This window comes from Salmo salar, chromosome 07 (genome assembly GCF_965601325.2).
Source record: "Salmo salar chromosome 07, fSalSal1, whole genome shotgun sequence".
Classification (NCBI taxonomy): Eukaryota; Metazoa; Chordata; class Actinopteri; order Salmoniformes; family Salmonidae; genus Salmo; species Salmo salar.
This window is the reverse complement of record NC_138297.1, coordinates 57268987-57295000: the sequence shown is the minus strand read 5'-3', so window position 1 is coordinate 57295000 and position 26014 is coordinate 57268987. Positions and strand designations below refer to the sequence as shown.

At 42.8% G+C, this 26014-nt stretch overlaps 2 protein-coding genes and 1 long non-coding RNA gene across 3 annotated transcripts in view; 1 reads left to right on the top strand and 2 right to left on the bottom strand.

Moving 5' to 3' along the window:
* The window catches only part of LOC106609646 (hepatocyte growth factor), a 40927-nt gene extending 27289 nt beyond the window's left edge, over positions 1-13638 (top strand). The window contains exons 14-18 of the mRNA XM_082977786.1: positions 3697-3771; positions 8412-8549; positions 8719-8825; positions 10565-10707; positions 10867-13638. Of these exons, the coding sequence (XP_082833912.1) occupies positions 3697-3771; positions 8412-8549; positions 8719-8825; positions 10565-10707; positions 10867-11094 (691 nt within the window). The 3' untranslated portion in view covers positions 11095-13638. The remainder of the gene's footprint in view (positions 1-3696; positions 3772-8411; positions 8550-8718; positions 8826-10564; positions 10708-10866) is intronic.
* A 2467-nt stretch (positions 13639-16105) lies between these two features.
* LOC106596316 (uncharacterized) lies at positions 16106-17585 on the bottom strand. Its single transcript, XR_006770721.2, has 3 exons — positions 17258-17585; positions 16959-17055; positions 16106-16677 (listed from the first exon to the last, which is right to left on the bottom strand). It is a non-coding gene; the product is annotated as an uncharacterized LOC106596316 (long non-coding RNA).
* Positions 17586-21599: 4014 nt separating this feature from the next.
* pax4 (paired box 4) lies at positions 21600-24444 on the bottom strand. The gene is made up of 7 exons (XM_045722559.2): positions 24350-24444; positions 24049-24179; positions 23616-23831; positions 23417-23507; positions 23159-23305; positions 22049-22131; positions 21600-21949 (listed from the first exon to the last, which is right to left on the bottom strand). Exons 1-7 carry the CDS (start codon positions 24381-24383, stop codon positions 21770-21772), a joined length of 882 nt encoding a protein of 293 aa, XP_045578515.1. The 5' UTR covers positions 24384-24444; the 3' UTR covers positions 21600-21769.
* Positions 24445-26014: the final 1570 nt, after the last annotated feature.

The following is a 26014-nucleotide window of genomic DNA, read 5'->3' as shown; positions in this document are numbered from 1 at the left end:
CAGTCCAGGGCGAATTGGCCATCTGACAGTTCTGGCAAATGCCAGATGGGCTGAACCATTTTTTGGTTGAAATGGACACATATTCTCAAAAATAAAAACTGAAAAAGTGACATGGCCATCAGCCCATGGGCCTGTTAAGATTTTTTTTTAAAGATTTTTGTGCAATTTCTCTTTTATACAGTGGCCCCTTTACCAAGATGGGCCGGCCAGGTTTTCTGATTAGCTGTGCTACGGTCACAAAAACTCACATTCAAAGTAAACGCGGCATCAACAAAGAGACCTGCTCCCCCCCGGGTGCACATTTTGGTTTTTGCCCTAGCACTACACAACTCATTTAAATAACCAACTCATCATAAAGCTGTGATTATTTCAACCAGCTGTGCATAAACCAAAATGTGCCCCAGGACCGAGTTTGGGAAACCATGAGGTAGACAGCCAAGATCATGGATCGTAAAAAACAAAAAGGGTGCTTATAAACGTAGAAAGAACATATTCTACATTGTCACCTCACTCAAAATGTCCTATTTTTTGGGGTGTCTAAAACCATGATTTGGTCTAACAGTAAAGTGCTTTACATTATCCTCATGATTCCTGTAGTGAAAGTGTCTGCCATGTGCCTGTTTTGCTGTGATGAGCGAGTGGTGAGTTGTATCTCTAGACAGAGTAACAGTTATAGTGGTGAGTTGTATCTCCAGACAGAGGAACAGTTAAAGTGGGGAGTTGTATCTCCAGACAGAGGAACAGTTATAGTGGTGAGTTGTATCTCCAGACAGAGGAACAGTTATAGTGGTGAGTTGTATCTCCAGACAGAGGAACAGTTATAGTGGTGAGTTGTATCTCCAGACAGAGGAACAGTTATAGTGGTGAGTTGTATCTCCAGACAGAGGAACAGTTATAGTGGTGAGTTGTATCTCCAGACAGAGGAACAGTTATAGTGGTGAGTTGTATCTCCAGACAGAGGAACCGTTATAGTGGTGAGTTGTATCTCCAGACAGAGGAACAGTTATAGTGGTGAGTTGTACCTCCAGACAGAGGAACAGTTATAGTGGTGAGTTGTATCTCCAGACAGAGGAACAGTTATAGTGGTGAGTTGTATCTCCAGACAGAGGAACAGTTATAGTGGTGAGTTGTACCTCCAGACAGAGGAACAGTTATAGTGGTGAGTTGTATCTCCAGACAGAGGAACAGTTATAGTGGTGAGTTGTACCTCCAGACAGAGGAACAGTTATAGTGGTGAGTTGTATCTCCAGACAGAGGAACAGTTATAGTGGTGAGTTGTATCTCCAGACAAAGGAACAGTTATAGTGGTGAGTTTTATCTCCAGACAGAGGAACGTTATAGTGGTGAGTTTTATCTCCAGTGGTATTTTTAACATACAGTTGAAGTCAGAAGTTTATATACACTTAGGTTGGAGTCATTAAAACTCGTTTTTCAACCACTCCACACATTTCTTGTTAACAAACTACAGTTTTGGCAAGTCAGTTAGGTCATCTACTTTGTGCATGACACAAGTAATTTTTCCAACAATTGTTTACATACAGATTATTTCATTATAATTCACTGTATCACAATTCCAGTGGGTCAGAAGTTTACATACACTGAGTTGACTGTGCCTTTAAACAGCTTGGAAAATTCCAGAAAATGGTGACATGGCTTTAGAAGCTTCTGATAGGCTAATTGACGTCATTTGAGTCAATTGGAGGTGTATCTGTGGATGTATTTCAAGGCCTACCTTCAAACTCAGTGCCTCTTTGCTTGACATAATGGAAAATCAAAAGAAATCAGCCAAGACCTCAGAAACAAATTGTAGACCTCCTCAAGTCTGGTTCATCCTTGGGAGCAATTTCCAAATGCCTGAAGGTACCACGTTCATCTGTACAAACAATACTACACAAGTATAAACACCATGGGACCAAGCAGCCGCCATACCGCTCAGGAAGGAGACGCGTTCTGTCTCCAAGAGATGAATGTACTTTGGTGTGAAAATTGCAAATCAATCCCAGAACAGCAGCAAAGGACCTTGTGAAGATGCTGGAGGAAACATAGGACTTGTTTTACTGTGGATATATATACTTTTGTACCTATCGACATAACCTGAAAGGCCACTCAGCAAGGAAGAAGCCACTGCTCCAAAACCGCCATAAAAAAGCCAGACTACGGTTTGCAACTGCGTATGGGGACAAAAATCGTACTTTTTGGAGAAATGTCCTCTGGTCTGATGAAACAAAACTAGAACTGTTTGGCCATGATGACCATCGTTATGTTTGGAGGCGAAAGGGGGAGGCTTGCAAGCCCAAGAAGACCATCCCAACCGTGAAGCACGGGGGTGGCAGCATCATGTTGTGGGGGTGCTTTGCTGCAGGAGGGACTGGTGATTATGTGGAAATATTGAAGCAACATCTCAAGACATCAGTCAGGAAGTTAAAGCTTGGTCGCAAATCGGTCTTCCAAGTGGACAATGACCCCAAGCATACTTCCAAAGTTGTGGCAAAATGGCTTAAGGACAACAAAGTCAAGGTATTGGAGTGGCCATCACAAAGCCCTGACCTCAATCCTATAGAGAATTTGTGGGCAGAACTGAGAAACCGTGTGCGAGCAAGGAGGCCTACAAACCTGACTCAGTTACACCAGCTCTGTCAGGAGGAATGGGCAAAAACTTATTGTGGGAAGCTTGTGGAAGGCTACCTGAAACATTTGACCCAAGTTAAACAATTTAAAGACAATGCTACCAAATACTAATTGAGTGTATGTAAAGTTCTGACCCACTGGGAATGTGATGAAAGAAATAAAAGCTGAAAAAAACCATTCTCTCTACTATTATTCTGACATTTCACATTCTTAAAATAAAGTGGTGATCCTAACTGACCTAAGACAGGGAATTTTTACTAGGATTAAACTGAGTTTAAATGTATTTGGCTAAGGTGTATGTAAACTTCCGACTTCAACTGTATGTGTCAGCGCTACTGCCTGTGTCTAAGTAGGGTGTGTTGGGTCAGGGTGTAGGAGGTATGGTGTGTTTGTGCATAGCTGGTGGCCCGCCGGGGAGGGGCTGAGTCGGTGGCATGCGCTGAGATGTGGGCTAGTGTAGATAAAATACCAGAGACAAATTCTTGTTCCGGTCTGGCCCTGGACCTGTCGATCATGATCAACCTTTTGGTGACCTCTGCTCTGTGTGTATGCCAACTTTTCCATTGGTGCCATGCAGGATAACGATCCATCTACTCCTCACAAGTTTCGTCCCAAACGGCAGCCTATTTGCACTACTTTTGACCAGAGTCCTATTGGCCCTAATCAAAGGTAGTGCACTAAATAGGGAATGGGGGGCTGTTTGAGACAGATGAATACACATTATGAAAGAATGTCCAGACATTGAGGAGGACCGCAAGGTTTGACTGTATGACTTGACATGGATGGAAGAGGGCGGCAGGTAGCCTAGCAGTTAGAGCGTTGGGCCGGTAACCGAAAGGTCAAGGTGGAAAATCTGTCGATGTGTCTTAAGCAAGGCACCTAACCCTAATTTCTCTAGGGTGCTTTACTACTTTGGCTGACCCTGTAAAACAACACATTTCACTGCACCTGTGTGACTGTAAAACATATTTATTTTATGTATTTTTTATTAAGAGTTGGATACAGTACAAACAGTGTCTATAGAGCATGGGACTAAGTTCATCATGATGTCCTGTGTTCCCTACCCAGGAACACTCACTGGTGCGGGGGCTCGCTGATCCGAGAGGAATGGGTGCTGACGGATCAACAGTGCTTCTCCTCCTGGTAATCTCTCCATCCATCTTTTTCTCACTTTCTTTTTTCCCTCATTCAAAGCAGAGGTGAGAGACAGTAGGAGGCATAGGGAGAAGAAGAGAGAGAGGAGAGCAAGCGTTGAATGGAAACAGAGTTAAAACAAAGACCTGGGGAGTCTGTATAATACGTTCTCTCTGCTTTATCAGTTTCTTATTCTTCCTCTTCCTCCTACTCTGTCTCCATCTTTCCCTCTCCCTACTACTCTCTCCATCCCTCTGTCGGTCTCTATCTCTCTATCTCCATCCCTCCCTCCCTCTTCCCATCTACCTCCTTCTCTCTCTCTCTCCCTCTTCCCTTCCTCTCTTTTCCCTCAATCTCATTCTAAGTGAAGATGCAGCCTGCCCATATCCTGTTTATGATAGAGCTAGTGACAGACCCTCTGCCCCAGCAGAGCTGAGATATGGCCCAGGATGCTCCAGCCTCTACAGATGTGTTTAGCGTCTGGGCCCGGACCATATCACTGTGCCCAGATCTGCCATAGCAGTTTGAATGAAAAGCTCCTTGATCCATGTAGTGTAATGGATGTATGTAGTGTAATCCATGTAGTGTAATGGCTTTAGATTATGCTTTTGTGTTTCACCCATTTTTTCAATAGGTTTTTGGTACTTTTGCCGTTATCTCAATAATAGTACACCAGAAATAGGTTGGGCCAGGAGTTTTTTTTGTAAGTCATACAGGCAGTCAGAATGTTTTTGAGCCCGAGTTATAGGCCATAACAAAGAATTGGCAAGTAATAATAAGAATTTTAAAAAACGTGATTTTTATAGCGCTTTTCAAGAACCTAAAGACACTTTACAAAGGAACAGTGTCTGTGGTAAATAATATTATGGTTAGGAAAACTCCTGTGCCTTATGATGACACACTGTAATAAGAGGGTCATTTGGAAGGAGCTTTTATTCAGTGAACTTACAATTACTTCATAGTCGTTTGAGAGACATTTAGGCAACAAATCAAGCCAGGCCTCATCCACAGATAACGAAAAGGCTTAAGTGCAGAAATCCAACTTTAAGATGAGTTTGTCAATCAGATAAGACCTGGACTGTTTCCTCTCCATCTAGACTGTGTTAAGCTCCTAATGCATTCTTATCGTTCATGCTTGGTATTCTAGTAGTGAGTGGTTTAGTTGTACTCCTAGTGAGTGGTTTAGTTGTACTCCTAGTGAGGGGTTTAGTTGTACTCCTAGTGAGTGGTTTAGTTGTTCTCCTAGTGAGAGGTTTAGCTGTACTCCTAGTGAGTGGTTTAGTTGTACTCCTAGTGAGTGGTTTAGTTGTACTCCTAGTGAGTGGTTTAGTTGTACTCCTAGTGAGTGGTTTAGTTGTACTCCTAGTGAGTGGTTTAGTTGTTCTCCTAGGGAGTGGTTTAGTTGTACTCCTAGTGAGTGGTTTAGTTGTTCTCCTAGTGAGTGGTTTAGTTGTACTCCTAGTGAGGGGTTTAGTTGTACTCCTAGTGAGTGGTTTAGTTGTTCTCCTAGTGAGTGGTTTAGCTGTACTCTAGTGAGTGGTTTAGTTGTTTTCCTAGTGAGTGGTTTAGATGTTTTCCTAGTGAGTGGTTTAGTTGTTTTCCTAGTGAGTGGTTTAGTTGTACTCCTAGTGAGTGGTTTAGTTGTACTCCTAGTGAGTGGTTTAGTTGTACTCTAGTGAGTGGTTTAGTTGTACTCCTAGTGAGGGGTTGAGTTGTACTCCTCGTGAGTGGTTTAGTTGTTCTCTAGTGAGTGGTTTAGTTGTACTCTAGTGAGTGGTTTAGCTGTACTCCTAGTGAGGGGTTTAGCTGTACTCATAGTGAGTGGTTTAGTTGTACTCCTAGTGAGTGGTTTAGTTGTACTCTAGTGAGTGGTTTAGTTGTACTCTAGTGAGGGGTTTAGTTGTACTCCTAGTGAGGGGTTTAGTTGTACTCCTAGTGAGGGGTTTAGTTGTACTCCTAGTGAGTGGTTGAGCTGTACTCCTAGTGAGTGGTTTAGTTGTACTCCTAGTGAGTGGTTTAGTTGTTTTCCTAGTGAATGGTTTAGTTGTACTCCTAGTGAGTGGTTTAGTTGTACTCTAGTGAGTGGTTTAGTTGTACTCCTAGTGAGTGGTTTAGTTGTACTCCTAGTGAGGGGTTTAGTTGTACTCCTAGTGAGTGGTTTAGTTGTACTCTAGTGAGTGGTTTAGTTGTACTCCTAGTGAGTGGTTTAGTTGTACTCCTAGTGAGTGGTTTAGTTGTACTCCTAGTGAGTGGTTTAGTTGTACTCCTAGTGAGTGGTTTAGTTGTACTCCTAGTGAGGGGTTTAGTTGTACTCCTAGTGAGTGGTTTAGTTGTACTCTAGTGAGTGGTTTAGTTGTACTCCTAGTGAGTGGTTTAGTTGTACTCCTAGTGAGTGGTTTAGTTGTACTCCTAGTGAGTGGTTTAGTTGTACTCTAGTGAGTGGTTTAGTTGTACTCCTAGTGAGTGGTTTAGTTGTACTCCTAGTGAGTGGTTTAGTTGTACTCTAGTGAGTGATTTAGTTGTACTCCTAGTGAGTGGTTTAGTTGTACTCCTAGTGAGTGGTTTAGTTGTACTCCTAGTGAGGGGTTTAGTTGTACTCCTAGTGAGTGGTTTAGCTGTACTCCTAGTGAGTGGTTTAGTTGTACTCCTAGTGAGTGGTTTAGTTGTACTCTAGTGAGTGGTTTAGTTGTACTTCTAGTGAGTGGTTTAGTTGTTCTCCTAGTGAGTGGTTTAGTTGTACTCCTAGTGAGGGGTTTAGTTGTACTCCTAGTGAGGGGTTTAGCTGTACTCCTAGTGAGTGGTTTAGTTGTACTCCTAGTGAGTGGTTTAGTTGTACTCCTAGTGAGTGGTTTAGTTGTACTCCTAGTGAGTGGTTTAGTTGTACTCCTAGTGAGTGGTTTAGTTGTACTCTAGTGAGTGGTTTAGTTGTACTCCTAGTGAGTGGTTTAGTTGTACTCCTAGTGAGTGGTTTAGTTGTACTCTAGTGAGTGGTTTAGTTGTACTCCTACTGAGTGGTTTAGCTGTACTCCTAGTGAGGGGTTTAGCTGTACTCCTAGTGAGTGGTTTAGTTGTACTCCTAGTGAGTGGTTTAGTTGTACTCCTAGTGAGTGGTTTAGCTGTACTCCTAGTGAGTGGTTTAGTTGTACTCCTAGTGAGTGGTTTAGTTGTACTCCTAGTGAGTGGTTTAGCTGTACTCCAAGTGAGGGGTTTAGCTGTACTCCTAGTGAGGGGTTTAGCTGTACTCCTAGTGAGTGGTTTAGTTGTACTCCTAGTGAGTGGTTTAGTTGTACTCATAGTGAGTGGTTTAGTTGTACTCCTAGTGAGTGGTTTAGTTGTACTCCTAGTGAGTGGTTTAGTTGTACTCCTAGTGAGTGGTTTAGTTGTACTCCTAGTGAGTGGTTTAGTTGTACTCCTAGTGAGTGGTTTAGTTGTACTCTAGTGAGTGGTTTAGTTGTTCTCCTAGTGAGTGGTTTAGTTGTACTCCTAGTGAGTGGTTTAGTTGTACTCTAGTGAGTGGTTTAGTTGTACTCCTAGTGAGTGGTTTAGTTGTTCTCCTAGTGAGTGGTTTAGTTGTACTCTTAGTGAGGGGTTTAGTTGTACTCCTAGTGAGGGGTTTAGCTATACTCCTAGTGAGTGGTTTAGTTGTACTCCTAGTGAGTGGTTTAGTTGTACTCCTAGTGAGGGGTTTAGTTGTACTCCTAGTGAGGGGTTTAGCTGTACTCCTAGTGAGTGGTTTAGTTGTACTCCTAGTGAGTGGTTTAGTTGTACTCCTAGTGAGTGGTTTAGTTGTACTCCTAGTGAGTGGTTTAGTTGTACTCCTAGTGAGGGATTTAGTTGTACTCCTAGTGAGTGGTTTAGCTGTACTCCTAGTGAGTGGTTTAGTTGTACTCCTAGTGAGTGGTTTAGTTGTACTCCTAGTGAGGGGTTTAGTTGTACTCCTAGTGAGTGGTTTAGCTGTACTCCTAGTGAGTGGTTTAGCTGTTTTCCTAGTGAGTGGTTTAGCTGTACTCCTAGTGAGTGGTTTAGTTGTACTCCTAGTGAGTGGTTTAGTTGTACTCCTAGTGAGAGGTTTAGTTGTACTCCTAGTGAGTGGTTTAGTTGTACTCCTAGTGAGTGGTTTAGTTGTTCTCCTAGTGAGAGGTTTAGTTGTACTCCTAGTGAGTGGTTTAGTTGTACTCCTAGTGAGTGGTTTAGTTGTACTCTAGTGAGTGGTTTAGTTGTACTCCTCATGCCGACATTACAGAACCTTGCTTCCATCAAGACTGTGGCCATTGGCATCAGCATTAGTTCAGTAGCTTGTTGCTGACTATGCAATGTGCTGTATGTGGGTCTCTGAACACAGTTCGTTGAGGAGCCAGATTGAGTGAGTTTGTAGAGTGCATGCTGAGGCGTTCTATTGTCAGTTTAGTGATGCTGGTAGCTGTGGTTAGTATGTAGCCAATGATAAGTGTTCATACAGAGAATAGAGTAGAATACTGCAGTACTGTATTTTACTGTATTGTATTATATTACATGATTATGTGTTATAGTGTTTATACAAGCTGTGGCCAATCTTTTCTTCAGCTTATACTATGTTCAATTTATACTGACTGGTCAATGTGTGGTCAACCCTATTTGGAATGTGTCTGACAGTAGTCTGTGGTCCTCAGTGTTCCAGACCTGAGTGAGTACAGTGTACAGGTGGGCCTCCTTCACCTCAACTCGTCCTTGGACCACCCCAGGCTCCGCATCGCACACGTGGTCTGTGGCCCAGAGGGATCCAACCTGGCCCTGCTCAAACTGGCCAAGTAAGAATAGTGTTCATTCATTCAGTGAGACAGTCAGTCAGCCATTTTACTTACCTGGTAAAATAAATGTAAAAATGTAAGCAATCCATCCATTAATTCATTCTCAATCATGCATTGTAGGCACAGCAAGCATTTATTTATTCATTCATGTGTTTGTGTCCATGCCTAGGCCTGCCCCTCTCTCTGAGCATGCCTTCACCATCCAGCTCCCAGTAGCAGGCTGTAGGGTCACAGACGGAACCAACTGTCTCATGTACGGCTGGGGAGAGACCAAAGGTACTGCCCTACATGACTGTTCCTGTGTGGTGTCTTATCCCTGTGTGGTGTCTTATCCCTGTGTGGTGTCTTATCCCTGTGTGGTGTCTTATCCCTGTGTGGTGTCTTATCCCTGTGTGGTGTCTTATCCCTGTGTGGTGTCTTAACCCTGTGTGGTGTCTTATCCCTGTGTGGTGTCTTATCCCTGTGTGGTGTCTTATCCCTGTGTGGTGTCTTATCCCTGTGTGGTGTCTTAACCCTGTGTGGTGTCTTATCCCTGTGTGGTGTCTTATCCCTGTGTGGTGTCTTAACCCTGTGTGGTGTCTTATCCCTGTGTGGTGTCTTATCCCTGTGTGATGTCTTAACCCTGTGTGGTGTCTTATCCCTGTGTGGTGTCTTATCCCTGTGTGGTGTCTTAACCCTGTGTGGTGTCTTATCCCTGTGTGGTGTCTTAACCCTGTGTGGTGTCTTATCCCTGTGTGGTGTCTTAACCCTGTGTGGTGTTTTATCCCTGTGTGGTGTCTTATCCCTGTGTGGTGTCTTATCCCTGTGTGGTGTCTTAACCCTGTGTGGTGTCTTATCCCTGTGTGGTGTCTTATCCCTGTGTGGTGCCTATATACACTCAGAGGTCAGTTTATTAGGTACACCACCCCATTCACAAAAATGGTTTGCTCCTACAGACAGTGAGTCACGTGGCCGTGACTTGCTATATAAAGTTACTATTCGACTGAACGTTAGAATGGGCAAAACGAGTGACCAAAGCGACTTTGAGCATGGTATGATTGTTGGTGCCAGGCGTGCCAATTCCAGTATCTCAGATAGGGCTGGCCTCTTGGGCTTTTAACTCACAACAGTGTCTAGGGTTTACTGAGAATGGTGCAACAAACAAAAAACATCCAGTCAGCGGCAGTCCTGTGGGCGAAAACAGCTCGTTGAGAGATCGAAGGAGAATGGCAAGAATCGTGCAATCTAACAGGTGGGCCACAAACAGGCAAATAACGGCGCAGTACAACAATGGTGTGTATAACGGTATCTCGGAATGCACAACTCGTCGGTCCTTGTCACGGATGGGCTATTTGCAGCAGACGACCACACCAGGTTCCACTCATATCAGCTAGAAACAAGAAGAAACGTCTCCAGTGGGCACATGATCACCAACACTGGTCAATAAGGAGTGGAAAAACATCACCTGGTCTGATGAATCCTGCTTCCTGTTGGGTCATGCTGATGGCAGAGTCAGGTTTTGGCGTAAGCAGCATGAGTTTATGGCCCCACCCTACCTGGTGTCAACGGTACAGGCTGGTGGTGGTGGCGTAATGGTGTGGAGAATGTTTTCCTGGCACACTTTAGGTCCCTTGGTACCAATTGAGCAACGTTTCCAATTCCCCGAAGAATTGACGCATTTCTGGAGGCAAAGGGGGTCTGACCCGGTACTAGATGGATGTAACTGGCCACTGAGTGTATTCTGTATGTTACAGTATGTCTGCTGTCTTATCCTCATATCCACCATTTATCAACTGACCTCTGTTTCATGCTATTGTGTGGTGAAGAGATGGGGGGGTATTGGATCAAGAGATCCATGATATTGTAGGAAAAGATACCTTAGGATATCATGTGTCGAATGTGTAAATAAAGTCCCCCACAATGACACCATATAGACAAACATGTTGTCTAGGGTTATAGGTTTGGAATATGGTGAAATGGTGTTTGGACAGTAGACTGACTGTTTCCTGCTTTATTTCCGGCTACTTCCTGTCCAGGGACAGGATATGAGGGAGCACTGAAAGCTGTGAGTCTGCCCATGGTCAGTAACGACTGGTGTTCTGAGCTCCACGACAAAACCCTGCCTGTCACCGACAGCAAAGTGTGTGCCGGGGGCAGGAAAGACCAGGGAGTGTGTGAGGTGAGCTTCATAAACATTACTCTACATTATCTGAAACATGCATTGACTCGACATTGCGTGACTCAGTTATTACTTAAAGCTATTCGTATATCTACCATAATGCCTTTTGATTGGCTGCATGAGCACCACGCTAACCTGCTATTGGTTCGTCCCTCACAGAGAGACTACGGTGGCCCGTTGGTGTGCCAGGAGCGAGAGAGCAAAGTCATCGTGGGCGTGAGCATCCACGGCCGGGGCTGCGCCCTGGCCCGGCGGCCCGCCATCTTCGTCAATGTGGCCTACTACTCGGGGTGGATCCATAAAGTCTTCATACACTACTCCAGGTTGGAGGAAAAACTACTGGAAGAAGCACAGACCAAACCACTCCATTCAGGACTGTACCACTAGCCTGCAAGAGGAGGGGTGGAGCATTCAGGACTGTACCACTAGCCTGCAAGAGGAGGGGTGGAGCATTCAGGACTGTACCACTAGCCTGCAAGAGGAGGGGTGGAGCATTCAGGACTGTACTACATCACTGTAAGAGGAAGGGTGGAATATTTAGGACTGTACCACAAGCTGGGAGGATGGAGAATGATCTCTCCAACAGAGGATGCCTAACTAACAAGACGGTTGGGAGATGTAAGAATGAGGAAACTGACTTTATGGGAAGCAGCCATTTTGGGGCTTCGTGGCCGGACATCGCCTCAGTTTTTGGAGGGAAAAAAACACCATGAATGGAAGAGATATTTTGGGACGTTCAGAGGCTGGGAATAGAAGGATATGTTCAGAGAGGCTGAAAAGGATATGAAGGATTCTTATAATATGCAAATTGATTAATGCAGGACCAGGTTGTTACACCTTGATCACACCGATAGCATCATTGTGCAAAATAGTACCCAGCATCATTTAGATGTGTGCAAAAAAAGTTCAACATTCACCTTCTGCTACCATTTCTGTCAAGCAGTCTACGCTTACAATGTGATGCATACCTTGATAAATCCAACGTATGCACCATAAAGAACACACTGCAACTGCCTCTGCAACGCAATGCTGCAAGGCACACGCAGCATTCCATTGGAAATGAATGTATTTCTGGTGTACCAAAATGTATTGACACTGTCTTTGTGATTGAGGCATTAGCTTTAATAACATTTCTAAACAATAGTTTCTGGCACATGGACAGCCTATTTTTTGGGGTGAAATATATGAATACTCTTAAGCCATAAAGAGGGGTGAATTGATTCGTTCTCTCACTCCACCCACAAGACAATAGGAATGGTATGGATGACTCAGTATTGTCTCCTGGAAAATACTTGAATTTGATCAGAACCAAAACCAGAGCCATGCGAGGAGGGATCCAGACAGGACTTGGTACGATCCATGGCTACTGGGTCACGTTGAGGGCACATGATGTAATGGCTAAAAGTTCAGTCATTCAGAAGTTACCACTTGGTGAATGGTGGGAGTTAACCTGTCTAGAAACAACCTCTAGCTCATAGCAGGAGGTTCATAGCCCTAACCCCTAGGTACTGGTGTAGAACAGTGTATACCAACTCCAGTCCTCCAGTACCCCCAACAGCACACATTTCTGTTGTAGTCCCGGACAAGCACACCTGATTCAATTTGTCAGCTAATCATCAAGCCCACCTCGAGTTGAATCAGGTTTGTCCAGGGTTACAACACAAATGTGTGCTGTTGGGGATACTTGAGGACTGGAGTTGGTATACACTGCTCTACACCAGTACCTGGGGAGTAGGGCTATGAGCAAAAGGTTGTTTCTAGACAGGTCCTAACTCTCACCATTCACCAAGTGGTTGTTTTTGGAAAGACTATTCAGTAACTGTTCCCTAACTAATGCTAATGCTAACAGTTACTTAGCCAAACGTTAGCAGTTAGCCTACATGGCTAACATGTCTCCAGTTTTGGAGGGAACTCTACACTAGCCCCTGGTGGGCTGCGTGTGCGTTATGTGGTCAGAGTACACATTTAGAAGTTTCTTATTGAGTGTATTTCTGGCACTCTGTTATTTAATAGGTCTTATAGATCTGGGCCTTTCCTTGGCTCACTCACACTAGACGTCAGTGGAGTTGCTTCCTCTCTACACTCTGTGTTTTATATTTAAACGGATTAGAACGTAGTGTGCAGTCTATTTATTTATTTGTATACATCTAGCCCTCGTGAGAGGGTGCCAGCGATTGACGTCGACAAAGCGACACGTCTCGCTAATAGAAGAGGTGAAGATTATATTTTATTTGATACATGTTCTAAACTCAGTGTGTCAATCATTATTATTGGAGGTACACTGAATGGCAATACGGATTATATGAAAAGTATGGCTTGTGGTCCAAAACATATCACTTTGTCAGTCATTTGTCTTTTAACAGTACTGACAATACTGTAAGTGTAATGACATAGGGGAATGTAATAGCTTTCTTTCAGTGCTGAAAACCAGTCATGACATCATTTTTATAATCACAGAAAGCAGGTGTGTATGTATGACTAATGATCTCTTCAAACTGGGCCCCCAAGAAGACTTATAATTTCACCCAATTTCTATATCCTAAAATATTCAGTGTGTTAGGTTAAACTATGTCACAGTATTTGACCTGTTCAGTGCCTTTTTTTTAGGTGGACAGGAATCAATAGTGTACAATAGAATTGGCGCAGAGAGCTGTGAGTGTATTTTACTGTTATGTAAATAGGATGTAAAGTAGTGTGTGTAAAAAAACTATTTTCCACTTCCAATGTCTTATTTACATCGTTTTTTTTACTATATAGGGTCACTCTGTTTATAAACTTGTATACTGTAAACTGTATAACAGCTGCTATTTTTAAAGGGTCGGGTCTTCACATTATATACTATATGATTTTGTTATATTCACGTTTTAATATTACATTTACAGTGTAAATTACAGCTTGTTTCACTCTTTTAATACATCTGTCTGTCTTGTCTGTCTGTCTGTGAAGCACTCTCTCCTAAAGTAAACCTTCAGACAAAGATTCTTGCAGCAATACAGTTTTCTGCAACGCATACTCTCTCAACACAATTCAAGATACTCTGGGTCAAGATCTTACTCTGGGTATTATTCTCCCACTTCCCATGTCAATCATATCAATAAGACCTCAGTCTATGGGTTTTGGATGGCCACTGTCCACCATGACCCAGTTCCTGACCGGAGGAGGAGCGGCAACGTTCGGTTAATGCTCACATAACGTTTGGGCAGCGCTAGAGATGTTCAGTTGACACTTAGACAGCAATTGGGCAACACTAGACACCGTGGCATGCTTCCTCCGTCATGTGGGGTTCTCATTTGATACGTGACTCCTCGGTGCTGAGGAGAAAATGGCCGACCTGTCAGCGCTGACCTCAGCCTCATCCGCGGTGGCTTGTCACGAACCAACCCCAAGGCTTTGTGCCTCATCGTAACGGGACGTGAAATAGCTTTCTTCCCCGCTTTTGCCGGACTAACAGCCCAACAGTCATTAGGTCACGTCTGTTGCTTCTGGAAAATAAATCCACTTGAAAGATTTGTCTGTTGGGGAAATTCACAGTGGTGTAAAGTACTTCATATTATTACTTAAGTCGTTTTTGTGGGTATATGGACTTTACTTTATATTTTTGATTACTTTTACTTTTACTTCACTACATTCCTAAAGAAAATAACGTACTTTTTACGCCATACATTTTCAGATTACGGTATGAATGACACCCAAAAGTACTTGAATGCTTTGCAGGACAGGAAAATGGTCAAACTCACATACTTATCAAGAGAACATCCCTGATCATCCCTGCTACCTCTGATCTGGCGGACTCACTAAACACACATGCTTCGTTCGTAAATGATGTCTGAGTGTTGGAGCGTGCCCCTGGCTATCCGTAAATAAATAAAAATACAATAAAATGTTTTGCTTAATATAAGGAATTTTAAATAATTTATACTTTTACTTTTACTTCTTATACTTAAGTATATTTGAGCAATTACGTTTACTTTTGATACTTAAGCATATTTAAAACCAAATACTTTTAGACTTTTACTCAAGTAGTATTTTACTGGGTGACTTTCACTTTTACTTGAGTCATTTTCTATTAAGGTTTCTTTACTTTGACAATTGGGTACCTCTTCCACTACTGGAAAAAAAAACAATGGAAAAATCTTAATGGGAAAGCGTTGGAAAAAGGAATTTGTGAACCTTGCGCTGGACTATTCCCAAAAGCAAGAGCAACATTGTAAACACAATGGGATACTCTTGCAATAACCTTAATCAAACAATCAAACATGATGATTTATGGCTTTTAAAAGCTTGTTGCAGTGACCTCAGAAATATATAAGTAGTGCCATGGAGTTTATGCTCAGACCCTGTGTTGTGTTTATGTGTTGATCCTGCTCAGTCACCGTGCTGAAGTATGCATGCACCCTTCCAAAGCCTACAAGAGAAGGCCATCTTAAAAACTGAACTTGGATCGTTCTCTGAGCTAATGTTTCCATCGCAGCTCGTCTTTCTGCCATTCCTCAGGCATCTCCTCGCCTGCTCAACCTCAATTAATTTTCAGAGAGGGTGTCGGTAATCGATGAAAGATTAATTTAAAAAGAGCCACTGGAAAACCTCACAGAACTACAACGGTCTCTTGGCAGAGATGCCCAATCTTCCTCCTGTAGAACGACCCTCCTTCAGACTCTCGCTCCAACGCTAATTTAACCCACCTGACTCTATCAATTAGCTGCTCACTAGGACCTTGATTAGCAGAATCACTGATGTAACAACTGAGTCGGAGCAACAGACATTCATACCGTAATCTGGGCCCCAGGGTATACCATAGTCTTGGCCCCCAGGAATACCGTAGTCTGGACCCCAGGGTACACAATAGACTTGGTACCCAGGGATACCGTAGTCTTGGCCCCAGGGATACTGTAGTCTTGGCCCCCAGGTATACGTTAGTCTGGGCCCCAGGGATACCGTAGTCTTGGCCCCCAAGGATACCTTAATCTGGGCCCCAGGGATACCTTAGTCTGGGTCTCATGGTATGACTCTTTCTGGTGGAGATACTGAGCACTGACAGAAAATAGATATGTGTGTTTCAGATGGATTGCATTGCAATCAGGCTATGCAGAATCACTGATATACCAAGCACTTTGCATTATGTGATCAAGATTAGCGATTCTGTGCCCTCTCAAACTGATCCCCTCAAACAAGCTGATTAACTTGTCTGGCAGCGAGAGAAAGAATGTATCCATAGGACTCTGTCGCCCTCTCCTGTCTAAATATGGTAGTCTCTCAACTCTTCAGAGATGATGATATGGTACAATTCAGTGGGTATATCAACAAAGGACTAACAACAACTAATACAAACTCGCTTTTTATTACTGAAAATACTTTTCAAAACAGAAAAACATCAATTTCACTGAGATATGTTGCAGTAGCCTGTAGAAATGTCATTTTAAACACATTAAGTCACGATTGGAATGTCTCTGTACTGACTCTGTTGCATACCCTGCCCAGTAGTAATCAGCAGAGCCATAGAGGAGTGTGTGTGTGTGTGTGTGTGTGTGTGTGTGTGTGTGTGTGTGTGTGTGTGTGTGTGTGTGTGTGTGTGTGTGTGTGTGTGTGGCTCTGACATTCACTGATGCGAGAAAAGGGGAGACACATTCTGTCAAATAAGCGATGGACCACCAGTCCTCTCCCTGGGATGAGCCAATAGAAACCTTTCATCTGTATGGTGATGAGCCAATGGGAAATCTGACCCATCATCCCAATGATAGTTCAGTGAATGTCCCATTCTCTCAGTCTGATGAGCCAACGGGAAGACTGTCCTCACGTCTGTGTAATGATGAGCCAATGGGAAAAGGAATCTCTCTGCATGGTGAGCCGATGGAGTCCTCTCGTCCTGGGGATGGACCAATGGGAACGTGGTGCTGCCTGAGTATTGAGATGATGAGGATGGAAGCTGAATGGAGATGCCTCTATAGCCCAACACTTCTGTTCCTCCTATACCTGTAGGTGAGGTAGTACATTCATTCACTCTTCACATTGTGTTTTATAGGTACATCTCTGAAATGGTTAAAGCAGGGTTGGCCAATTATCCTGGAGCTCTGGTGAATGTGCAGGATTTTGCTTCGGCCCTCCTCTAAGTTCTCTTTGAGAAACAGAGCAGTTGATTTGTGGAGTTGGCTGTGTTAGGGCGGCGCTGGAGCATAAACCTGCATGGTAAGTGGCTCTCCAGAAGAAGAGCTTTGCCCCCCTCTTGTAAAAATACATAATAAACGCTTAATCACCTCTCTCTATTGTAGTAGCTGGACCATATCTCTGGGAGATTTCCGAGCATGAAGTGTCAAACTGTACTCCCAAACTCTCCCTCTGCCTCCAGTGAGTCTAAACACAGTTGAAATGACACCACAAACAAGATAAACATAACATTTAGTTAGTCAGCTGGTAACTTGCTACAAGGTTATTAACACTTAACTACACATGAATTGTTTTCAATTGTAGCGGTATATACTCAATTTGCATAACAATATGGTGTTAAAACTCCTGAAATGCAGTATGTTTCAGGAGGCTTAGCTTGTTTATGTACCTGTTGAGTCATTGAGTTGGTTGTTGTCATCGAATTCACCGAAGGGAAATCTTTGTTCTTTCGGTTCATCAGAAATGAAGCTTTTAAAAGGAAAGTGAACTGTTATTCTCTCTCTCTCTCAAGCTGCTATAGTCCACCAAGTGCTAACAGTCAGTATCTAGATAACGTGTGAAATGCTTGATAATGTATGTGATATCAACAGAGGTATATTTTCTGGGTGATTTAAATATTGACTGGCTTTCATCACGCTGCCCACTCAAGAAAAAGCTTCAAACTGCAACCGGTGCCTGCAACCTGGTTCAGGTTATCAGTTAACCTGCCATGGTAGTTACAAACAGCACAGGAATGAAATCATCAACATGTATTGATCACATCTTTACTAATGCTGCAGAAATCTGCTTTAAAGCAGTATCCAGATCCATTGGATGTAGTGATCACAATATAGTAGCCATATCTAGGAAAACCAACGTTCTGAAGGCTGGGCCTAATATACTTTATAAGAGGTCATACAAGAAGTGTTGTAGTGATTCCTATGTTGTTGACGTGAAGAATATGTGTTGGTCTGTGGTGTGTAATTATTTTACCTTTATTTAACTAGGCAAGTCAGTTAAGAACAAATTCTTATTTTCAATGATGGCCTAGGAACAGTGGGTTAACTGCCTTGTACAGGGGCAGAACAACAGATTTTTACCTTGTCAGCTCAGGGATTCAAACTTGCAACCTTTCAGTTACTAGTCCAATGCTCTAACCACTAGGCTACCTGCCGCCCCAGTGTAATGCCAGTGTAATGAGGAGAAACCAGACGCTGCACTTGACACATTTATGAAATTGATTTTTCCGGTTACTAATAAGCATGGACCCATAAAGTGACTGTTAAAACTGTTAAATCCCTGTGGATTGATGAATTGAAACATTTTATGGTTGAGAGGGATGAGGCAAAAGAAATGGCCAATACGTCTGGCTGCACAACCAATTGGCAAACGTACTGCAAATTGAGAAATCCTGTGACCTAACTGAATAAAAAGAAGAAACTATACTATGAAACAAAGATATATTATAGAAACAATGATAGTAAAAAGCTTTGAAACAACTTAAATGAGATTTTGGGGAAAAGGGTAAGCTCCATCATTCATTGAATCAGATGGCTCATTCATCACAAAACCCACTGATATTCCCAAGTATTAATGATTTTTTCACTGCAAGATTAGCAAACTTAGGCATTACATGCCAGCAACAAATGCTGACACTACACATCCAAGTATGACTGATCAAGTCTGAAAGACAAGCATTGTAATTTTGAATTACGTAAAGTGAGTGTGGAAAAGGTGAAATAATGATTGTTGTCTATCAACAATGACAAGCCACTGGGGTCTGACAACTTGGATGGAAAATGACTGGGGATAATAGTAGACAATATTGCCATTCCTATTTGCCGTATCTTCAATCTAAGCCCACTAGAAAGTATGTGCCCTTAGGCCTGGAGTAAAGCAAAAGTAATCCCGCTACCCAAGAATAGTAAAGCCCCCTTTATTGGCTAAAATAAGTAAACTTTAGTAAAAAAATTGTGTTTGACCAGGTACAATGGTAGTTTACTGTAAACAAATTGACAACAGACTTTCAGCACGCTTATAAGGAAGGACATTCAACAAGCACAGCACTTACACAAATGACTGATGATTGGCTGGGAGAAATTGATGATAAAAAGATTGTGGGAGCTGTTTTGTTAGACTTCAGTGCTGCTTTTGACATTATCGATCACTGTCCGCTGATTGAAACGTATGGCTTTACACCCCATGCTATACTATGGATAAAGAGTTACCTGTCTAACATAATACAGAGGGTGTTCTTTGTCTGGAAGTCTCTCCAGCATAATCCAGGTAGAATCAGGAATTCCCCAGGGCAGCTGTCTAGGCCCCTTACTTTTTTCAATCTTTACTAATGACATGCCACCGGCTTTGAGTAAAGCCAGTTTGTCTATGTATGCGGATGACTCAACACTACAGTCGTGGCCAAAGGTTTTGAGAATGACACAAATATAAATGTTCAAAGTCTGCTGCCTCAGTTTGTATGATGGCAATTTGCATATACTCCAGAATGTTATGAAGAGTGATCAGATGAATTGCAATTAATTGCAAAGTCCCTTTTTGCCATGCAAATGAACTGAATCCCCAAAAACATTTCCACTGCATTTCAGCCCTGCCACAAAAGAACCAGCTGACATCATGTTGGTGATTCTCTCGTTAACACAGGTGTGAGTATTGACGAGGACAAGGCTGGAGATCACTCTGTCATGCTGATTGAGTTCGAATAACAGACTGGACGCTTCAAAAGGAGGGTGGTGCTTGGAATCATTGTTCTTCCTCTCTCAATCATGGTTACCTGCAAAGAAACATGTGCCGTCATCATTGCTTTGCACAAAAAGGGCTTGCTTCACAGGCAAGAATATTGCTGCCAGTAAGATTGCACCTAAATCAACCATTTATTGGATCATCAAGAACTTCAAGGAGAACGGTTCAATTGTTGTGAAGAATGCTTCAGGGCACCCAAGAAAGTCCAGCAAGCGCCAGGACCGTCTCCTAAAGTTGATTCAGCTGTGGGATCTGGGCATCACCAGTATAGAGCTTGCTCAGGAATGGCAGCAGGCAGGTGTGAGTGCATCTGCATGCACAGTTAGGGAAAGACTTTTGGAGGATGGCCTGGTGTCAAGAAGGGCAGCAAAGAAGCCACTTCTCTCCAGGAAAAACATCAGGGACAGACTGATATTCTGCAAAAGGTACATGGATTGGACTGCTGAGGACTTGGGTAAAGTCATTGTCTCTGATGAATCCCCTTTCCGATTGTTTGGGGCATCCGGAAAAAAGCTTGTCCAGAAAAGACAAGGTGAGCACTTCCATTAGTCCTGTGTCATGGCAACAGTAAAGCATCCTGAGACCATTCATGTGTGGGGTTGCTTCTCAGCCAAAGGAGTGGGCTCACTCACAATTTTGCCTAAGAACACAGCCATGAATAAAGAATGGTACCAACACATCCTCCGAAAGCAACTTCTCCCAACCATCCAGGAACAGTTTGGTGACGAACAATGCCTTTTCCAGCATGATGGAGCACCTTGCCATAAGGCAAAAGTGATAACTAAGTGGCTCGGGGAAGAAAACATCGATACTTTGGGTCCATGGCCAGAAAACTCCCCAGACCTTAATCCCATTGAGAACTTGTGGTCAATCCTCAAGAGGCGGGTGGACAAACAAAAACCCACAAATTCTGACAAACTCCAAGCATTGATTATGCACGAATGGGCTGCCATCAGTCAGGATGTGGCCTGGAAGTTAATTGACAGCATGCCAGGGCGGATTGCAGAGGTCTTGAAAAAGAAGGGTCAACACTGCAAATATTGACTCTTTGCATCAACTTCATGTAATTGTCAATAAAAGCCTTTGACACTTATGAAATGCTTGTAATTATACTTCAGTATTCCATAGTAACATCTGACAAAAATATCTAAAGACACTGAAGCAGCAAACTTTGTGAAAATGTATATTTGTGTCACTCTCAAAACATTTGGCCACGACTGTATACACGTCAGCTACTAGAGCGAGTGAAATCACTGCAACACTTAACAAAGAGCTGCAGTTAGTTTCAGAATGGGTGGCAAGGAAAAAGTTTGTCCTAAATATTTCAAGAACTTAAAGCATTGTATTTGGGACAAATCATTCACTAAACCCTAAACCTCAACTAAATCTTTTAATAAACAATGTGGAAATTGAGCAAGTTTAGGTGACTAAACTGCTTGTAGTAACCCTGGATTGTAAACTTTCATGGTCAAAACATGTTGATACAACAATAGCTAAGATGGGGAGAAGTCTGTCCATAATTAAGCGTTGGTCTGCCTTTTTAACAACACTATCAACAAGGCAGGTCCTACAGGCCCTAGTTTTGTCGCACGTGGACTACTATTCAGTTGTGTGGTCAAGTGCCACACAGAGGGACCTCTGAAAAATGTTATTGTCTCAGAACAGGGCAGCACGGCTGGCCCTTAAATGTACACCAAGAGCTAATATTAATAATCTCTCATGGCTCAAAGTGGAGGAGCGATTGATGTCATCACTGCTTGATTTTGTAAGAAGTGGTGACATGCTAAATGAACCAAGGTATCTGTTTAAACTACTAGCACACAGCTCTGACACCCATGCAAGACATGCCACCACAGGTCTCTTCACAATCCCCAAGTCAGGTGCACAGTTTTACATAGAGCCTTGACTACATGGAACTCGATTCCACATCAGGTAACAGATGCAAGCAGAATCCTTTTTTTTTTTAAACAGATAAAAATACACCTTATGGAACAGCGGGGACTGTGAATAGACACACACAGACACACACACGATAAGACACGCACTCTACACACACATACACATGGATTTTGTACTGTAGAGATGTGATAGCAGAGTAGTGACTTGAGGGAACACACTTAATGTGTTGTGAAAAGTGTTATTAAATATAATGTCATGTAATTTTTTAAATAGTATATAACTGCCTTAATGTTGCTGGACTCCAGGAAGAGTAGCTGTTGCCTTGGCAGCAACAAATGGGGATCCATAATAAACAAAAATACACACACTCACTATGTGCTCCGTGGACACTGCTCTTATATTTGGCTTCCCTCCTCCATTTTGCTCTTCTGTTTGAGAACCACACCTTCAAAGGGGAATGGCAATTATAACAGATGTAGCTCAGTATTACAGGTAATTTTACAGGAAATGAAATAGGTTCCATGCATAGTTTGTGCCATGTAACCTTGATGGTGTCCTCTGGAAGTTGGATCTCAGATGCCAGTTTTTCCCTGGTGAACGTGTCTGCATAGTGGCTCCGTGTGAATTCTGCTCAGTTTGGGAGGAAAAAAATAGGATGAGAGAGCACTCAAAGCTCAGCTTGAAAGGATAACAACTTTTCCAACTGTTCTAAAACAAGCCTTGTTGAAATAGGAATAAGTCCAATCAAACTAAGTCGTTTAAGCCTAATCATTAATGTATCCACTCCACATAGGATGGGGATGGGGCCACAGTGTCTCCTGACCCCTCCTGTCTCAGCCTCCAGTATTTATGCTGCAGTAGTTTATGTGTCGGGGGCTAGGGTCAGTCTGTTATATCTGGAGTATTTCTCCTGTCTTATCCGGTGTCCTGTGTGAATTTAAGTATGCTCTCTCTAATTCTCTCTTTCTCTCTTTCTTTCTTTCTCTCTCTCGGAGGACCTGAGCCCTAGGACCATGCCTCAGGACTACCTGACATGATGACTCCTTGCTGTCCCCAGTCCACCTGGCCGTGCTGCTGCTCCAGTTTCAACTGTTCTGCCTGCGGCTATGGAACCCTGACCTGTTCACCGGACGTGCTACCTGTCCCAGACCTGCTGTTTTCAACTCTCTAGAGACAGCAGGAGCGGTAGAGATACTCTCAATGATCGGCTATGAAAAGCCAACTGACATTTACTCTTGAGGTGCTGACTTGTTACACCCTCGACAATTATTGTGATTATTATTATTTGACCATGCTGGTCATTTATGAACATTTGAACATCTTGGCCATATTCTGTTATAATCTCCACCCGGCACAGCCAGAAGAGGACTGGCCACCCCTCATAGCCTGGTTCCTCTCTAGGTTTCTTCCTAGGTTTTGGCCTTTCTAGGGAGTTTTTCCTAGCCACCGTGCCTCTACACCTGCATTGCTTGCTGTTTGGGGTTTTAGGCTGGGTTTCTGTACAGCACTTTGAGATATCAGCTGATGTAAGAAGGGCTATATAAATACATTTGATTTGATTTGACATAAACACACAGCCTAAATGTACATAAACAGTTGTCAAAGTAAAAGTATGTCATTTTTCTGCCTAAAGTACACTACTGTACAGGCCTACCTTGCTCTAAGGCTCTGCACTGCTCCAGGGTGAAGGTGGTGCGGTTGCGATGCTGGTGCCCGGGAGGCTGGAGCTCGTTCACCTCAACTGTCTCCATCTCCTCCCTCTCCTTCACTACTGACTGCGTTGGGGTCTCCACTAGATGACCTGGAATGCATACAAGTACACTATATGGCTATGTTTTTCAAATTGCGCACAGTGTTTGTGGCATAAATGTGTGTATTTCTCCCAGATCAAGATGTACGATGTGTAGCCTACCTGGGTATCTGGGGTGGTGCGCAGAAATCTCCACACTCAACATCGCAGAGTCGAGTTGAATTTTCCTGAGGATTCGGTTTACAGAGGACACCTTTTGACAAGTTGAAAATAATGCTTAAATTAATCGAAAAATATAGTTATTTTCCTCACAGTTGTACACACTTTGTATCATTCTGGTGTAGCTTGTGATCTCACTTACACTGGGAACTTTGGCCGATTTACAGATTCTTTCGGCAGCGAGCTTTTTTCTGATTTCCCAGGCGAATATTGTTGGGTTTTTCGTCTTGCATTCGATTATTTTCGAGATGACTTCGGGGGTGAGGAGTCGAGGTCTACTCCCTCCGGTCGCCTTCGGGTCCAGGAGCCCGGTGTTGTGGTACCTGCTCAAAATCTTGCTGACGCAGCCATTTGACACCTGCCAGAGCAGAGTGCACATTTGGGTTTTCGTGAATTGACGCACGATTCATATCCACCATTCAGAGCAAAATAACAGAAGTACTACTAGTTCATTGGAAGCACACCATTTAACAACTATTTAATGGATTAAATTAAATGAATAATAAAACAAATTATGCTTTTCATGTATCGAATAGGGCGCAAACACGAGCTCCTATAAGCCTGCTGATACGCACCTGCAGAATTCTGGAGATCTCGCATGGGCGCACACCTTCCGATGCCAGTTCGATCATCTTCCTCCTTTTATATGCTGGAAGCGGCCTCCCGTTCAGAAACACCCCGCCAAGCTGATTGACACACCCGCTCCCTTAGAATAGAACAGAATAAAATAGCTTGTATAAGATTTAAACCTCTTTTACCGCTTTATGCATCAACATTTCTTTGAATATTTTTGGAGAAAATGTCTCCACTCAATTCAATGGTATAAGTAATCTTCTAACACATTATAGTTAGTCCTTCGTTTGAATATAGATCTACCTTTGTTTGACAGGTCCACGTTCGTTCCACACATGTCAACTGGTTCTTCAGAGCCGTATCAAATGAAACAACAAGATAATTCCTGTATACAGTGCTGATTTTCCTTTGATAAACAAGAGAATAAACTGTTATATGAGGAACTTCATCCCCAAAATGCACTGACCTGATTGTAAAGTGCATAAAACACCTCACCTGTAAAATGTGAATATTCGGAGTCTGAGGGGATGCCAAGTCACACCTGTCTGTTGCACAGGTCGCCACTGACAGGAATCACGCGCGACTTCACAAATATATACCCACAAATATATACCCAATCAGCCTTTTCTAGATGACGTAGTGGTCTGATAGGAGAAATGTCAATATTGCATGTAGGCCTACTGTACCTGACTCTCAAGTAACCCAGTCTATTCAGACTCGATTGTCTGGAAGTCAAGCTGCGAACCACAATATTTGACCCCACACATTATAGGATATAAATATGGATGGCCCTTATAAAGTGCCAATGTAACATTTGTTTTCAACGTTGTGATCAAAATTATTGCCCCAAGATTTTTGTAAAACAAAGTGTTTTATGGGTTAACTAGACCTATTAAAACAGCTTTTGCAATTGTGAACTTGAAGCAGAAGAATGCAATGCCATATAATAATCTGTAGGGCCAACAGGGGCCATTTTTAGCTCACATGCAGTGTATTTACAGTGGACTAAAGGCTTACATCTAAACGGGTTTCAAGGCTAGTCCGTTAGGCTATTCAATTTCTTATAACTATTTGGTAAGGTACATAATATAAGGGAATAGGAAGCTCGCATCCACTGCTCTCTCTAGACAATTATGCGCATAATACAGTACTGTATCCTGAAGATGGACAATATGCTGTGTCAAGAACAATCTCCATGTTTTCTGTTGGGCTGAAGATACTCATTTTGGACTTTCAAAATCGAATTTCACACCTGACACCAAATGTAAGTTAATTCCATTTACTGTATTCCATCTCCAAGCGACACGTCTCGGGTCACGTGACTTGAGCATCCTTTCCCAAGTCAGTGTTTAAGATTAGTCCGATCGAGTCTCCTTTTTTTAAAGCTAACATTTGAAAATTTGTCCCGATGTCGACTGCCATATGGTAAAGTGCTTCTGATAAATCATAAATCCATCATCCAGACTCTTTTATTACATTATCTTTCAAGCATGAACAAATAGTCGGATAGGGCGAATGTGGGGGGACCAATTGGGACTTTCATTTAGAAAAAAATTACGAGGAAAACTCTCGCAGATGTCTCTTGACCAGCCAGCAGATAAAATGTGCAGTAAACGTTTCAAAGGAAATATTTGACGAGCAAATATTAGCAAATGTGAAACCACACAAGGCTCGTCTTTTGGTCCTGTTTAATGACTAATTGGGCATCATTAGCTAGGTCCACACAGATCGAAGTGCCACTGAAATAAAGGGTGGATTTTAAAATGCCATATGGTCCAAATTATATATTAACCCACGAGTTAGCGCACGGTTATAGTTTCAGTAGAGGACGCATTGTATATAGCTGATAAACAGCTCTGGACACCAGGGTCTCCTTGCCAACAGACAGAGAAGACAAATAACATATTTATTTATTACTGCACAGAGTTCATGCCCCGATTGATTTGGTGTACTTTATTGCATATTTTG

Excerpts from the sequence above, each read along its gene's own strand:
- pax4 (XM_045722559.2), bottom strand. The coding sequence starts at position 24,383 with ATGTGTGGAACGAACGTGGACCTGTCAAACAAAG. Across the intron at positions 23,832-24,048 it reads AGATCTCCAGAATTCTGCAG|GTGTCAAATGGCTGCGTCAG; the intron begins GTGCGTATCAGC and ends CTGCTCTGGCAG. Across the intron at positions 23,306-23,416 it reads GCACCACCCCAGATACCCAG|GTCATCTAGTGGAGACCCCA; the intron begins GTAGGCTACACA and ends TATGCATTCCAG.